Genomic DNA, 15,197 nt, shown 5'->3' with positions numbered 1-15,197 from the left:
GTTCTGTGCAAAACTCCCAAAAATTCAAACGAAGAATTAAGGCATGACTAGTCGGACATTTTTACGGAAACCTAGGGACGATACCCTTTCTTCAAAATCATTTTCACCTCAAACTTACTTTAAACGGAACAAAAGAAGATTGTTTAAAAAAAATTAAGAAAAGGTAGCTAAAAAAAAAAAAAACGGAGTCCCCCGACTGGCGTGGAGCGTATATATGCTCTTCCGACCGCACCGCAGGTCAGATGCGTAACCCATTGGGCTACCGGGGGACTCCTTGACTAGGTTAGACAATTTAATAGCTAAATACCTTAAACAACAATATAGGTGTTTCTCACAAACTCATTTTGCTTTTACAAATGTGCCATTAAGAAAAATTGTTAGACCTGAAAGAGATTGGGGTCTGCAGTAATTTATAACTCGCAGCCCTAGCAAACTTTTTAAAGCTGCCAAGGCTTAGGCTAAAGTTTAGTTCTGTGCAAAACTTCCAACAAATTCAAACGAAGAATTAAGGCATGACTAGCCGGACATTTTTACGGAAACTAAGGCTGGATACCCTTTCTTCAAAATCATTTCCACTTTAAACTTATCTTAAACGGAAGAAAAGAAGATTGTTTAAAAAATTAACACGAGAAAGAAAAAAAAAAGCGGAGTCTCGCGACTGGCGTGGAGCGTATATATGCCCTTCCAACCGCACAGCAGGTCAGATTTGTAAGCGTTTGGTCTTCCGGGGAACTCCGGAACCAGGTTAGAAAATGTAATAGCTAAATAATGTGAAACAACAGTATAGGTGTTACCGACAAACTAATTTTGCTTTTACAAATGTGCCATTAACAAAAATTGTCAGACCTGAAAGAGATTGGCGAGTCATAACTTATAGACTCTCTAAGGATTTCGGTTCTTTTAACGATAGTAACTCGCAGACCTAGGAAACCTTTTATAGCTGCCAAAACCTTAGGCCAAAGTTTAGCTCTGTGCCAATCTCCAACAATTTGAAAGAAGAACTTTATGGAGATTTTAAAATAATTTTTCATCTTCCGTCATGACGCCTTTTTCAAGTCGGTTGTTAAATCATTCGTTGCTCTTAGACTCTACATCCTTTTAAAGGTCTTCGCATATTGGTTACGCTCTGATAAAGAGGGCCTAAAAGTATATCTTTTGAAGCAAACACCAACGAATTTGTACTTGATCCTTCATAAATAGTTACTAATAAAGAACGCGTAAGTTTCTTCGATATTTTTTACATTTACATTAAGAAAAAGCAATTTGAATATGTTTGCTTTCGACTATTTTACTATCGATTCAGAAATATTTGGCTGGAAAATTTCTGGTAATATAAATGGTTTTATATTTAATGAAAAAATTGAAGACTTTTGGGCGCAAAGTAGAATACACTTTTTAAGGGAGCCTGGAATTTTTAAATTTAAACTACCTCTTTAGCGGAAAAATGTCGGCGCAGTCAAAGAATTTGTAAAAAAGTCTTTACGGGGGAAATTTCTGTGCAGTTTTAGTTTTAGTTGTTTCCAGACCCTATTTAAAAGTGCAGAACGTTTTTCCGTGTCGGCAACCCTACGTAGTCAAATGTATTAAAAGAGATACCCGTCACCTTCACTAGTTTCCAGGCAATTTTTTCATCAAGTGACACAAGACTCATTTATTGTTTACAATATTTTTTGTTTATTCTTATTCAATATAATATTGAAATGATAACTTACTTACAAACTTTCATCTTCATCAAGTTCATATTTGCAACATGAAAACTGTTAAAATCATTACTAACATTAATTTCAGATACACGTCAAGTTTACGAATAATAAAATTTTACTGTGTCTACCCATTTTAGGAATTTCTTCAACAGCTCACAATTCAAACCAAGTCTGAAGTGAGCCATTCGTGCAGTAATTACAATAATCAAGGAAAATAGAACATACAATATTTCCTAAACTCAATTACAAATAAATACTTTGAATGCAAACCTGATATCGTATGTTCAAACATTCACTGCAGACGTTGTTGGAAAGTCAAAGCAGGGGCGTAGCCAGGGTTTTTCAAAGGAGGAGGGGTGGGGGTCAGACTGTGTCAAAGTGAGGATACTCACCAGATTGTCATGTCGACCTCCACACCTGTTGTAGGTTGTTTGCGGGGTCACGGGGACCTCAGGATCCCCCCTAGCTACGCCCTTGAGTCAAAGTAACAGGCCTTAGTTGTCTTCCTGTACAATTGATGTAACAAATCAGATCTTTTTGTCAGCTTGATAAGATTTTTGTGTTTTCAATCTGCAGGATTAAAACTAAGCGGATGATCTGGATCAACGTTATTTACTCCCAAAAAGGGACTTCCGAAAATTTAAGTAATGCTTTTAAAACTGACAACAAATTAAGTCTCTGGTTTCAGTAACATGAATCCGTGAGCTACCAAGTTGGAAATCTTCATTCTTCTCAGTGAATGTCACGGATTTCTTTTAGCTTTAGTTTTGACATAGTTAATAGAGGGAAATGGTTGAGAAGCCCGGTAAACATCAAAGGAACAAGCAAACGCGCTACGATTTATGTTGGAAGGTCCTCGACCTTGCACATCTTTTGTTTTATGCTCACTGACTATGCATGAATTACATAATCGCAATCACTTCTATTGGTTAGTTGTTTGAGCACACATAACCACCTTTTGTATTTTGCCAAGTTTTGTGTAGGGTCAAACCCCAAAACAGCTAGCAAAAAAATACAACAACGAACTTTGCCAATTAAGTTCCATAACCATTCCCTCTATTAACTATAGTTTTGATAATTGATCATTTTCTGAGTCGAAGTCTTGACCAGGTTGAGACGACATTTGTTTTCTTGTTTCATTGAAAATAAAAAGCTTAAGATCTTTTTTGGCATTTTTCTTGTTCTTTAGTCTTTACCTAACGAACCAGGTAGATAGGAAGTCACAGGCCATGATTTAGAGTCATGTTTTTGTCCTAAGGCGTCCACAAGAGTCCATGATGAGAGCATAAGTATCCATCAAAATCCGTGCCTGTGTCCCAATACAATCCTGAACTAGAAGGTATCCTGTGGAAAAGTAAAAACATTCATGTCAACAATGTTTTGCCTTCTTTCCTTTACATCTCGACGCACTCATGACTAGGAATTGTCTGCGTAGGCCTTAAAAATTACGTGGTCACTAATTTGCATCAGAATTGGAAAATCAAAAACCTACTGAAGGTCATTCAAGGTCGCCAATGTTGTTCAAGAGCATTTTAATTAAGGCAATAGTCCAAATTAACGAGAACTGAGCATTTAGTCTGTTTTTGTACAAAAGCTTTGTAGACGGCTTGAAATGATAAGAATTTGGCCAATATTTCTTAAAATAAGCTGTTTGAATTCGAGATTACCTTGTGAATAAGGTTTATATAGGAGATTAACTCTCTTACTCTTCATCCTCTTAATCGACAACAATACTATTTGAAGACCTGAGGACTGAAGTTACTTCAGATTAGACAGTAAGCTACCGTGTCAATCGCCCGTGATAGGTTGGATTTAATTACATCAAGCGCCATTTTTCATTTTTGCTTTCGTTGACTATTCGCTAAGCAAATCAGAAATAGAACCTGATGTCAGTTAGCTCAGACGGTATTAAATCCAATAACACTGAGTTCTTTATTTCATTGTGAAATCCGTGAGGTTGGGAGAAGTTTGTAGGTTATATATCCCGTTTCCGAGCCCGAGTCTAGCTTGTCATTACAAACGGTAGGTACATTAAGGAAGTAATGAAAGTATTGTTCCTTAAAGTAGAGTATTGCAGAGGCAGTAGCAAATTGTAAAAATTAGAGTACTGTGTTGTAAATAATGTAAGGATTGCGTATTTGTGCAAAAAATGTTCAAAACCAAAAAAAAAAAAAAGATACGCTAAGTAACATATCAACTACGAGATCAGAGAGAAAAAAGTTGAGTATTTTTGTCGAGCTTCGAGGTGTTGGAAATGTGCTTCACCGTCTTGAGTGTTTGATATATGTTCTCGATCGAAACTAAAACTAATTAACTGGAGAAAACGGAGAAATAAAATCGTAAAAATCTCTGCTAATTATCTTCAGCTTTCCAAACAACGTCACAGTCATGATTTCCTTTGTTTAAACTTGAGGAATTATTAATCTCGGATTTGAGAAGGGTATTTCAAAGCTGGCAAAAAGAGACAGACTTTATTTTCCGGATAATTGAAACTACATTCAACAGAACCGAATTACAAGTAATGATGTAATCTATGATTAAGTCAAATTAGCTTCTGCAAATTTCAGTTTCGTACATTCGTCGTCTTCCTGTCACGGAACAAAAGTATGACAGCATAAAAATCGATAGACTCTCTTTGATAATGCACTGAAAATTAAACATGCAGAAAGAATTTTCAAAGGTGCTAGGGTCGAGGGTTTTATCATTTTAACCTGCAACGCATCCTAACCATATTAGGCGTTAGTTGCAGCTCTGCATGTAATCAAACGAAATCAATCAACATGTAGGCAACTCAGAAATACGTGCTTTTATCTTGTGATTATAACATCTCTGTTGTTATTTGCATTTTGCTAGAGAAGAAGACGGCGTCATGAGTGTAATAGAAGATGTTATTGAAGTCTTGTGTATTGGGTCGATTGTGGTTACTTTCCTGCTCAACACCTATCGTGCTAAAAACGCTATCGAGTTATCTAAGGAATGCTTGATTCTTCTCGACAACATAGCTAGCAAACTCGTTCCTGATGAAGAATTCGTCAAGATAATTTACAACAAAGTATACTCTACGCTGTTCGTGGCGTTTTGTATTATCCATGATCACACAAATGCAGCTCAATATGGCAGGAAGCTACTTGTCATTCACCACGAATTGGGTGACAGAAAAAACGAATGCAACCTGAGCAAGGCAATGGCAAGCATCTATCTTCAGCAAAGTAAATATGTTGACGCAAAAGAACTTTATGAGAGAGCAATCAGCATAGTTGAAGACACTGGAATCGAGAAAGGGAGAGCAGACGTCTACGAGAGACTCGGATGGGTGTGTTATCATCTTAGCGAATATGTTAAAGCTAAAGAGTATATTGAAAAAGCCCTTACGATATCAACAGAAATTGAAGACAGAGTAGGAATAGCATCGTGTTATGGAAACCTAGGAACGATATTTCTGTCTCTTGGTGAGTATGTCGAAGCAGAAGAGTACCTGGAGAAAGCACTTGCCATCACGGAAGATATTGGTCACAGACGAGGAGAAGCCGCGTGTTGTGGCAACCTTGGAGCTGTGTTTAAATCGCTTGGTAAATATGTCATAGCTGGAAAGTATCTTAAGAAGGCACTAAGTATCACAAAAGAAATCGGCGACAAAAGAGGAGAAGCTTCCTGCAATGCAAATCTTGGAACTGTTTTTAAATCCCTTTGCCAGTATGGTAAGGCTCAAGAGCACGTTGAGAAAGCTCTTGCTCTCAGATCAGAGGTTGGTGACAAACATGGAGAGGCATCTGATTACGGGAACCTAGGGAATGTATTTCTATCCCTCGGGAAGCCCGCGATGGCCGAAGAGTGTCTTGAGAAGGCGCTTGCAATCAGAAAAGACATTGGTGACAGACGTGGCGAAGCAGCAGATTACGGCAGCCTAGGGACTCTGTTTACCTCTCTTGGTAAGTACATTAAGGCTAAAGAACACCTGGAAAAAGCACTTGCGATCAGAATAGAAATTGGTGACAGACCCGGAGAAGCAACTGATTACGGAACCTTGGGAAATGTGTTTCGACATCTTGGAGATTATATCAAGGCTAAAGAATTCATCGAAAAAGCACTTGCGATCAGAAAAGAAATTGGTGACAGACACGGAGAAGCCACAGATTACGGAAACTTGGGAAATGTATTTCAATTTCTTGGTAAATTTAGCAAAGCTAGAGAATATTACGAGAAAGCACTTGCTATGATGGTAGAAATTGGCGACCGACAAGGTGAAGCATCATGTTATGGCAACCTAGCAACAGTGTTTCAATCTCTTGGTGAATATGTCAAGGCTAGAGACTATCTCGAGAAAGCACTCGTGATTAATGTGGAAATTGGTGATAGAAAAGAAGAAGCAGCAGATTATGGAAACATGGGAACTGTTTTCAGATCCCTTGGTGAATACAGAAAAGCTGAAGAATATCACATGAAAGCTCTCGCCATTAAAAAAGAAATTGGGGACAGGCAAGGAGAAGCCTCATGTTACGGAAACCTGGTAACTGTGTATTTTTCAACTTGTGAATATACCAAGGCTAAAGAATTCACGGAGAAGTCGCTTTCCATCAGAGTAGAAATTGGTGACAAACAAGGAGAAGCAGCAGATTACGGAAATCTTGGAACTGTATTTCTGTCTCTTGGTGAATATGTCCAGGCTGAGAAGGAAATTTTGAAAGCACTTGAGATCAGAAAAGAAATTGGCGACAGACAAGGAGAAGCATCAGACTACGGAAACCTTGGAAATGTATTTCTTTCTCGTGGTGAATACCTCAAAGCTAACGAATATCTTGAGAAAGCGCTCAACATCAGAAAAGAAATTGGCGACAGAGAAGGAGAAGCAAGAGATTACACAAACTTAGGAGCAGTGTTTCAATCTCTTGGTGAACACGACAAGGCAATAGAATTCGATGAGAAAGCACTTGCAATTACACGACAAATTGGTAACAGAGAAGGAGAAGCAGCAAGCTACGGAAACCTAGGAGCCGTTTTTCAATCTCTTGGTAAACATGCTAAGGCTGTAGAATATCTTAAGAAAGCCCTGGCGATCAAAATTGAAATTGGTGACAAACGAGGAGAGGCTGCAGATTACGGAAACCTTGGAACCGTGTTTAAATCCCTTGGTGAATATGGCAAGGCTGAAGAATATCACATGAAAGCACTTGTGATTAAAAAAGAAATTGGAGACAGACAGGGTGAAGCCGCATGCTATGGAAACCTAGCAACTGTGTTCACATCTCTCAGAGACTATGTCAAGGCTGAGCAGTGTCTTGAAAAAGCACTTTTCATAAGCAGAGACATTGGAGACAGTGAAGAGGAAGTTAAAACCCTTTATAACTTTGCCTTGCTGAAGTTTTCAGAGGGAAAGATTGAGGAAGCGTTTTTATATCTCCTTCCAAGCGTCCAAAAATGCGAGGATTTGCGAAGTGTACTTGGAGACAACGACCAATTCAAGATTTATTTTACAGATGAGTACGATTTAGCCTACAAGTGGCTCTCTAGAATGATTTTTGATGCAGGGTTTCCAATTAAGGCTCTCTATGTTGTTGAGCTGGAACGGGCCAGAGCCCTAGTAGACTTGATCTCGGCGCAGTATTGCGTGGAAAAACAGATCTCCGGCCTAAATCCCAAATCGTGGTATGGTATTGAAAAGGTGATGGAGAGAGAAAGTAACTGCACATGTCTTTACATTTCTTATCACGCTCAGAGTATGTATCTGTGGATTCTCGAAACCGGCGGCGTCATCCATTCCCTGAGAAGAGAGGTAGATGAAAGCATGTTTGGGGAAAGATTTGATGAATATTTTGCTAAAAACTTCAGAACATTTGGTTTGTTGCCAGAGAAGAATTGCGAAGATCGATCGTTAAATGACATTCAACTTAACCCTAACTCATCCGAGGAATGCAGCCTCGCAGGCCAACGACTTGTTGAAGAAGATGAAGAAAACGAAGAGTCCAAGCCTTGTCTTTCCCTTTGCTACAAAATGATGATCGCTCCCACGGTTGAATTACTCAAGGAAAGCGAAATCATCATTGTGCCTGACCGCGCCTTGTACAAAGTTCCATTTGCAGCGTTAAAAGATGAAAGTGGGAAGTATTTATCAGAGACTTTCAGGATCCGCATAGTTCCTTCTTTGACAACTCTCAAGCTAATTCAGAACAGTCCTGAAGACTATCACAGTCAGACTGGTGCACTGATAGTGGGTGATCCTGAGGTTGGTCAAGTGTTTTACAAGGGAGTTTATAGAAACGTATCACGATTGCCCTGTGCTGGGAAGGAAGCGGAAATGATTGGAAGACTGCTGGGTGTTCAGCCTTTGCTAGCAGGGAACGCAACCAAGCAGGCAGTTCTTCAGATGATACATTCAGTGAGTCTTATACACTTTGCCGCGCACGGTAACGCTGAAAGAGGCGAAATAGCGCTATCCCCCGTACGTCCTACCAACAAGACTCCTCAAGAAGAAGACTACTTATTGACAATGTCTGAAATTTCAAGTGCTCAGCTCCGAGCTAAACTGGTGGTTCTTAGCTGTTGTCACAGCGGCCAAGGGCAGGTCAGAGCAGAGGGAGTTGTTGGAATTGCACGAGCGTTCCTAGGTTCTGGTGCTCGCTCAGTGTTGGTGGCACTGTGGGCCATTCAAGACATCGCGACAGAACAGTTTATGAACTGTTTCTATGATCACCTTGTTCGTGGTGAAAGTGCCAGTGAATCTCTTCACCAGGCCATGAGGTGGATGAGAGCTAACGGCTATTCTGACGTGACCCAGTGGGCTCCTTTTATGCTGATTGGAGATGACGTGACTTTTCACTTTGGAAGATAAACGCAAATTTCAGTAAGGAACAAATGGATTGTTATTTGGAAAGCAATTCAAAATTGAATTCAGTCCAATAGATTGTAAAGAAGTCTACCAGCCTCTAGCCTCAGTATAACTACATTAGAGAGGGAAAACAGACTATTTCTCTTTTAAAAAATGGAATGTTTCATTCGGCTCAACCGAACGTCATCAGCCACATGAAGTTCGGTTGAGGCTAGACTTGCCACAAGTCGACTGCGAAAAGAGAGCGAGCAAGCAGAAGCGAGGGACGAAGTCGCGAGACGCGAGCGACGAAGTCTAATCTAGCGGAAACGGGCTTTGAGAAAGTCTAGGTTGAGGCGAACGAAATACTCCACTTTCTAAAACAGTGATATTGCGCTCTGAGTACAGGAAATTATTTTAAATTCTAAGCATGGTTCTATAGCAGGAAAATATAATTTTTTTAATGTAGACTGTTTCTCTTTAAGTGTAAGTAACAATTGATGGCTTTTCAATCTGACCTACTCACGATAGCGAACTTGACAAGCTTTACTTGTTGGTGTTTTATGACAGATTGAGACTCGAACTCTGTCTTTTAACTATCGCGACAAATGTAGCATTCATGCATGTATTATTATCGCGTTTTACTCACTGTCAGTGACAACATTTAGAAAACCACTGTAAGAAAGTGCGCGATGTAAAACCGCATAACCAGTTCGACTACAGTATGGACTTAACGAGAGTGAGAGCAAAGAGAATTTACATTTTAATCGAAATTAATTGACAAGACGTTAAAGGGGCTAGGTTACCCAATTTTAGGCAATTTCAGCACTGATCAAATGGTCATAGAATTAATTAAAATATCACAAAAACGGTTCAAAACTATAGAAGATCTCAAACAAAACACAGAAAAGCCAAGAAGGGACATGGATGGACAAAACTGGCGAGGATTAAAATGGATTACATTTGGGTAAATTTGATAAACGTAGACTCACCTTTTTTCAAATTTTTATTAAATCCATTTTGAAATCACTGGCTATCCTTGCAATCTGATTGGCTCTCAATGGTGCGATTTATTCACGAATCGCACTATTTTTTGCTCTAAATCGCATCTTTTTCTCAGCCATTGAGAATGGGACAGTAAAACAAAACTACAAATCAGATTTCAATATTAGTTTAAAGTAAACAATAAAATTTCAGGAAAATGAAAGGCAAAAAGCCATTGTGTGGATAATTTAGCAACTAGTATTGCCAAAACTCTGTTGTTATTGTGTGTTTTTTTCCAAAAAACTTGACGAATGTAATTAATTACAGTTTCTAAATGACGATTATCAGCTCCTTCAGGCTGAACACCAACTTTAATGGAAGTTTCCAACTTTCAGTGTCCATTTTGACGATATTTTGGCGATTTTTCTTCAACATCTGCTCAAAATCCGTATGATACCGAGTCCAGTGAAACATAAACAAACGAAAACCACTCAACAACAAATTCAGGGCCATCTCAAGAAGGTAGATGTTTCCAGGTTTCTGGTAGTTTCAAACGAAGCAACAAAAGAGCTCTACTCTGTCGCTGTGAATAAACATAGTCAAAATACGCCCCGCTCCACAAAACAGTGAATGAATGAACGTCTTACGAAGCTGGTGTTAGTCCCGCCATCTTGGAAATATCTTGAAACAAATGGCGCCGCAAGAACTTGACAAGGTCCTGAGTATTGAGTCCTTCGCCGAGGTCACAAAAAGAAACGGAGATGATAACGAGCTGGACTCCCTTAAAATCATGCCATTAAACGGTATGAAAGAAAAAAAAAACGTACCATCCACTGGGCATCGTGCACTCGAGGGAGTTTCACAACTCAAAAGAAATCCATCGCAGAATTACGCAGGATGCACCTTCAAATTCCTTCTCCAAAGACAATGAAAAGTCTCAGCCTCAACCACAGAAGAAAGAAAGACCTTCCATCATTCATACAACCGACGAGAATTGAACTTTTATACCTGAAGCAGACTATTTTCGTTCTGACTTCAAAACCGCTTGTTTCTTTGTCATGCTCGGATGAGTTTTCGTCACATGACATCGTTTTGCATACTAAATGAGACGTAAAGGCGTTTCCGGTTCCGCTTTTTTTTTTAACAAACCGGCTACTGGAACAATACACCAAAAGTCTAAAAATTAAGGCGATAAAATTGTGCGATTTCAAAATGGATCTAATAAAGTGGCAATTGAACTTCATGTCGTGCAATTTTGATCTGAAATCATACTTGTGATTTCAAATCGAACTCGCACTGCGCGCTCGTTCGATTTTGAAATCACGCGTATGATTTCAGACCAAATTGCACTCCACTCAGTTCAATTACCATTATATATCAGTTTATATCAAAATGTCATTGACACAGCTGGAAAATCATTCTCAGTTGTTATGTGGCCGTGATTTTGCAAATGAAAGACTTCTGCTCTGCCAATTTGACGTTTAGAACTCGTAATTAACAAAATTAAACAAAATTACCTAAAATAGCGTGACCCAGCCCCTTTAACGAGTGGTATTCCTTTTTCCAACGTTTTCTAAAAGAAATAGAAAATAATTATTTTCCCTCTGCTACCATCGACTTGTAGAAACACTCGTGAAAGTTTGGGAAAGCTTGAAAAGAGCCAAAGGCGAGTAGTTTGACAGCATCGAGTGTTTTTTCATGTAACTTGTTAGAAACACGGCCATGAAGAATTCTATTAATAGAGGTACAATGTACAGTGTATGTTGCAATTGCGCGGGGAGGGGGGGGGGGAGGGAGGGGGCTAAGAACTAAACGACTTTGTCCTGTCTACTGCAATAGGCAATCGACCCGACAAGAAAACACAGCTGCAAAGTTCCTAACCTTGTTTAATAGCCTCATTAATCTCACGTTTCTAAATATCTATTTATAAAGGTTCCCACTGGTTTTCACAGATTTCTTTACAGGCAAGTGGAAACCTTTTCCAGCCCATTAGCACTGTAAAACTATTCAAGTATAATCAGACAAACAGCATTATTTTTGCCAGATACATATACATGTACAAATATAATATAGGTTTTTTTTGGGGGGGGGGGGGATGGAGTGGGGGAGGCGGGGGTCAACTTGTTTGAATACAATGTTAGTTGACATCAAATGCCATGCATTTAGTCAATTAACAGATAAAAACTCTTCTCTTGTGATTGCGTTATTTCACGATACAACCCAAGTGGTTTGTTTATGCATTTACAATAGTGGCATTAATCTTGAACTCTTTATTCCTGGTAGTAAATTCTGGTATTGTTTCTTGATATGTTCAGAGGAAGGGGTAGAAACTAAGAATGCACGTTCCTCCATTTGGTCGCTGTACAATTTGCTGATGATTTCCATACCAAGTAGCAGTTGACAAATTGAGTCTCTTGAGGTCATTAAAATGTATATAGTTTTGTTGCATTTTGCACGTGATATTATCCCATCAACAGTAGTAGCAGTATTGTCAGCGAGTTTAGCAATATTAGAGGAACTGAAACACAAAAACAAAAGTAACAGAGTGTTATTAATTAATATTGAAACAGCAACATTTTTTACGATAACTGTAGATATTCTCGCACACTCATTGGCAAATTTTCATTGTGAATAAACGGACAGACACATGAATTCATAATTTATGCAATGCCTCAAAGAGCGAGAGTGGACAATTTGACAATTTGTTATCGTAAAAAGCAAACTGGAGTCAGTTTCTCATGCGTCTGTCCTGTTATTGAAAACGAATTTGGTCATAACATTGTCGAAGTAGTCTGCAGATCCACTCGGCTATCGCTTCGTGGATCCACAGCAACTTTGACAATGTTACGACAAAACTCATGATCAATAACAGGACAGACACATAAAAAACTAACATCAATTTGTTAAGTAGAGGTTTATTGCATAATTTAGCCACTGGCTGATATTTTGTGTTTAATGAATCTTTTGATCCCAGACAATATGGTGGCTGTACTTTTTTTGTTTTTGCACAAATTTCTTTTACATCTCCACAACAGTCCCTAACTTGCGTGTGATTTTCAGTTTGTTTGGTATTGACCAGGCTGAAATGCCAATGAAACTAGACAGTGCACAGTGATAGCATACTTCTAGCACCTCAGTCCAAAACAACCTAATAAACCTAAGGATCCCAGAAGCCTTGCTCAGCCATTTCAGCATGTTAATTAAGTCTGCAATGCTCCGTCAACAAGCTTTATACAAAGCTACAGTACATGAGCATATGCACTCTACTGTACAGTATTTCCCCATCTCAGGGCTCTACAATGCGACTGTATCAGTCACATTTGCGACTAAGTTTTCTCCCTTTGTAACTAAAATTTCTTCAGCAGTCGCAACTTTGGGACCAGTTATCACCTAAATTAATAAAGAAATGAAAATTGGAAAATTTTGTGTCCTACTTGTTGTGGAGATTTGAAAATGTAAAGGCAAAATCCTGCTAAAGTTCCAAACAACACAACGTATAAACAACCTTACACCATTTGCTCGATGAGACGCCATTACAGCAGTTCTGTTATAAACAGGTAGGTCATGTATGGGGACTGATTTCTACAACACAAAAACTGAATGTCACTTCTGGTTTTTGCGGCCTCAAACTTCCTGGGAATTTGATGGGAATTTGACGTGAAAATGTGAAAGACATTATAACAATGGTACTGTGCAACAAAATTGCGAGCCCGGAAACTACAGTAGATAGATAGATAGGGTTTCAGAAATTAAGATGTTTGGCAGTTTGGCCATTGATAACATTACATGTATGTTCTTTTGGTTTTCAGGAAAACACAAAGTCAAGAAACACACAAAAAAAATAACTACATGTAATAATTACTTTCATTGGCAAAAGGCTAAAGAAACTTACGTGTAAAACCACGGATTTGAAGTTAAGCAGCTTTTTGCTCAAACTAAGATGCTATTGTCCTCAGCCAAAAAAATGCTCAGCCATCTCTAGAACCATAACTGGTTCAAGAAATGGGGAGTGTGACATTCATAACAGGGAGGGGCGGGGGGGGGGGGGGGGGAGGGGGGAGAGTAACTTATGCACAGTAAAAAAATCCAAGGGAAATGACTTATGTTCAAGATACCAGTAGGTTGAAGTAATCAAGGGCTTGGGAAATCAGGATATGACTTGCATGATTTAAGAACTAAGACATTACTTTACTTACTTCTCATGACAGTCCTAACAGAATGAATAAGGTTAATGACTTGATGTTTTGTTCCTCTATCTTCTCCAAATCCTGACAGTTGGTCAGTTCCCCAACCAACTACAAAAAATGTTACAATACAGTATTAATAAAGATGTTTATAAGTTATTTTGTTTGTACAATGTGTAGTTCCAGAAAATATCCATACCTAAGACCTAAGTTCCCCATTCCCCCCTCCCCCCTCTGGACATTCCAATTAAGCCCCATACATTTCTTTAAATGGTTTGGTCTCACAAACCCCCCCCCCCCCTCCCAACCACCCCCCAAGAAATTCCAATCTCTTCTGTGGGGGGAGTATGAATGTTTTCTGGAACTGCACATCGTACATTTTCAGTTGTGTACAGTCTGTGCAGTACTCACATTTATAACTCTGAAGTTAGAAGAGTTAAAATTTGTGCATTAAGTTTACAACCCAAGTATTAAAAAACAGGTACAAGTTATTTTCACGGATATAAGTACAAGTGGTCATAAAGTCATTACAATCAAGATACAGTGTGATGTTCATCTCATTATAATTTGTAGATGGTTCTTTTGTGCACCTATTTCAGATGCCATGTCCCTCCCAAATACAAGCCTGACCAGATGCAGTATTCTAACAAAAAATTTACACAGACCAGTGACAGACTTATTATCAGAATTTCATGGAAGTATTAATATTGCTATAGTTTTAATAAATAAAAACAAGACACAGTGTACACGCATGCTTTGATCTACAGTAGTATTGTCATTACAGTGTCGTCTAAGCCAACTCTCCTGTCCGGGAATCACCAAGTTTCCCGAATATAAAGGAAAATCCTTAAAAAACATTTTTCACACCTATTTTGGCTAATTTCTCACAGTTTGGGGAAAACTTTTCGAATATCTGATGCACTTTGGGGGTGGAATCAGCGGAGCTCTTCTTTCACAAATTGTTATTAGGGTCAACAAAGTAAAATATTTGGTGATCTCCCAGATTTAGGTTTTTTTGGTTGGCCTTTGTCATTACCATGGGCAAAATTCTTGATATCAAGCCCTTAGGTAAGAAAGCAAGCTAGCTTGCACTTGAGAGCAGGTGAAGGGCAAACAGTTTCCAGTTTAAAAGTAACAAAGAAACTTGTGAGCAATACAAGGGAAAAGTCAGCCAGTCTAAGACAACGCCTCGCACGACTATCAAATTAATGAAAAGAAAATTGGATGAGGTATTAAAACTGGATCAATATCAAAGCTTAAAATAACATGCTGCATTACTTGATGACATGAAAATTTGTTTATCAAGTACAATGTACATGTATATTCTGAGGTGGTCACATGTACTGTGTAAACTTTCATTCTTGGATTAATTTTCGAGAACAACGAATTTCTTTAGCGCTGAATATTTCTTTTCAGCTGATTACAAGCTATGACTACAGTTAAGTACATATATCCATTGACACTCTCACAAACGTAATTGAAACACCTGGATAGTACATGTACATTGTATGATCTGATTAAAAT

At 38.6% G+C, this 15,197-nt stretch overlaps 2 protein-coding genes across 2 annotated transcripts in view; one reads left to right on the top strand and one right to left on the bottom strand.

Annotated features, from left to right (window-relative positions):
* Positions 1 to 3,482: 3,482 nt before the first annotated feature.
* On the top strand, positions 3,483 to 8,944 carry LOC110062302 (uncharacterized). The gene is made up of 2 exons (XM_020769173.2): positions 3,483 to 3,725; positions 4,557 to 8,944. Exon 2 carries the CDS (start codon positions 4,573 to 4,575, stop codon positions 8,527 to 8,529), a length of 3,957 nt encoding a protein of 1,318 aa, XP_020624832.2. The 5' UTR covers positions 3,483 to 3,725; positions 4,557 to 4,572; the 3' UTR covers positions 8,530 to 8,944.
* Positions 8,945 to 11,355: 2,411 nt separating this feature from the next.
* Positions 11,356 to 15,197, bottom strand: part of LOC110062301 (immediate early response 3-interacting protein 1-like) — a 4,064-nt gene continuing 222 nt past the window's right edge. The window contains exons 2-3 of the mRNA XM_020769172.2: positions 13,686 to 13,784; positions 11,356 to 12,007 (exon numbers count right to left, since the gene is read on the bottom strand). Of these exons, the coding sequence (XP_020624831.2) occupies positions 11,952 to 12,007; positions 13,686 to 13,784 (155 nt within the window). The 3' untranslated portion in view covers positions 11,356 to 11,951. The remainder of the gene's footprint in view (positions 12,008 to 13,685; positions 13,785 to 15,197) is intronic.

Source organism: Orbicella faveolata, unplaced genomic scaffold (assembly GCF_042242905.1).
Source record: "Orbicella faveolata isolate gen_17 unplaced genomic scaffold, um_ofav_v1 contig_26, whole genome shotgun sequence".
In the NCBI taxonomy this organism is placed as follows: domain Eukaryota; kingdom Metazoa; phylum Cnidaria; class Anthozoa; order Scleractinia; family Merulinidae; genus Orbicella; species Orbicella faveolata.
The sequence above is the reverse complement of the archived record's forward strand: the minus strand, read 5'-3'. Positions and strand labels throughout refer to the sequence as shown.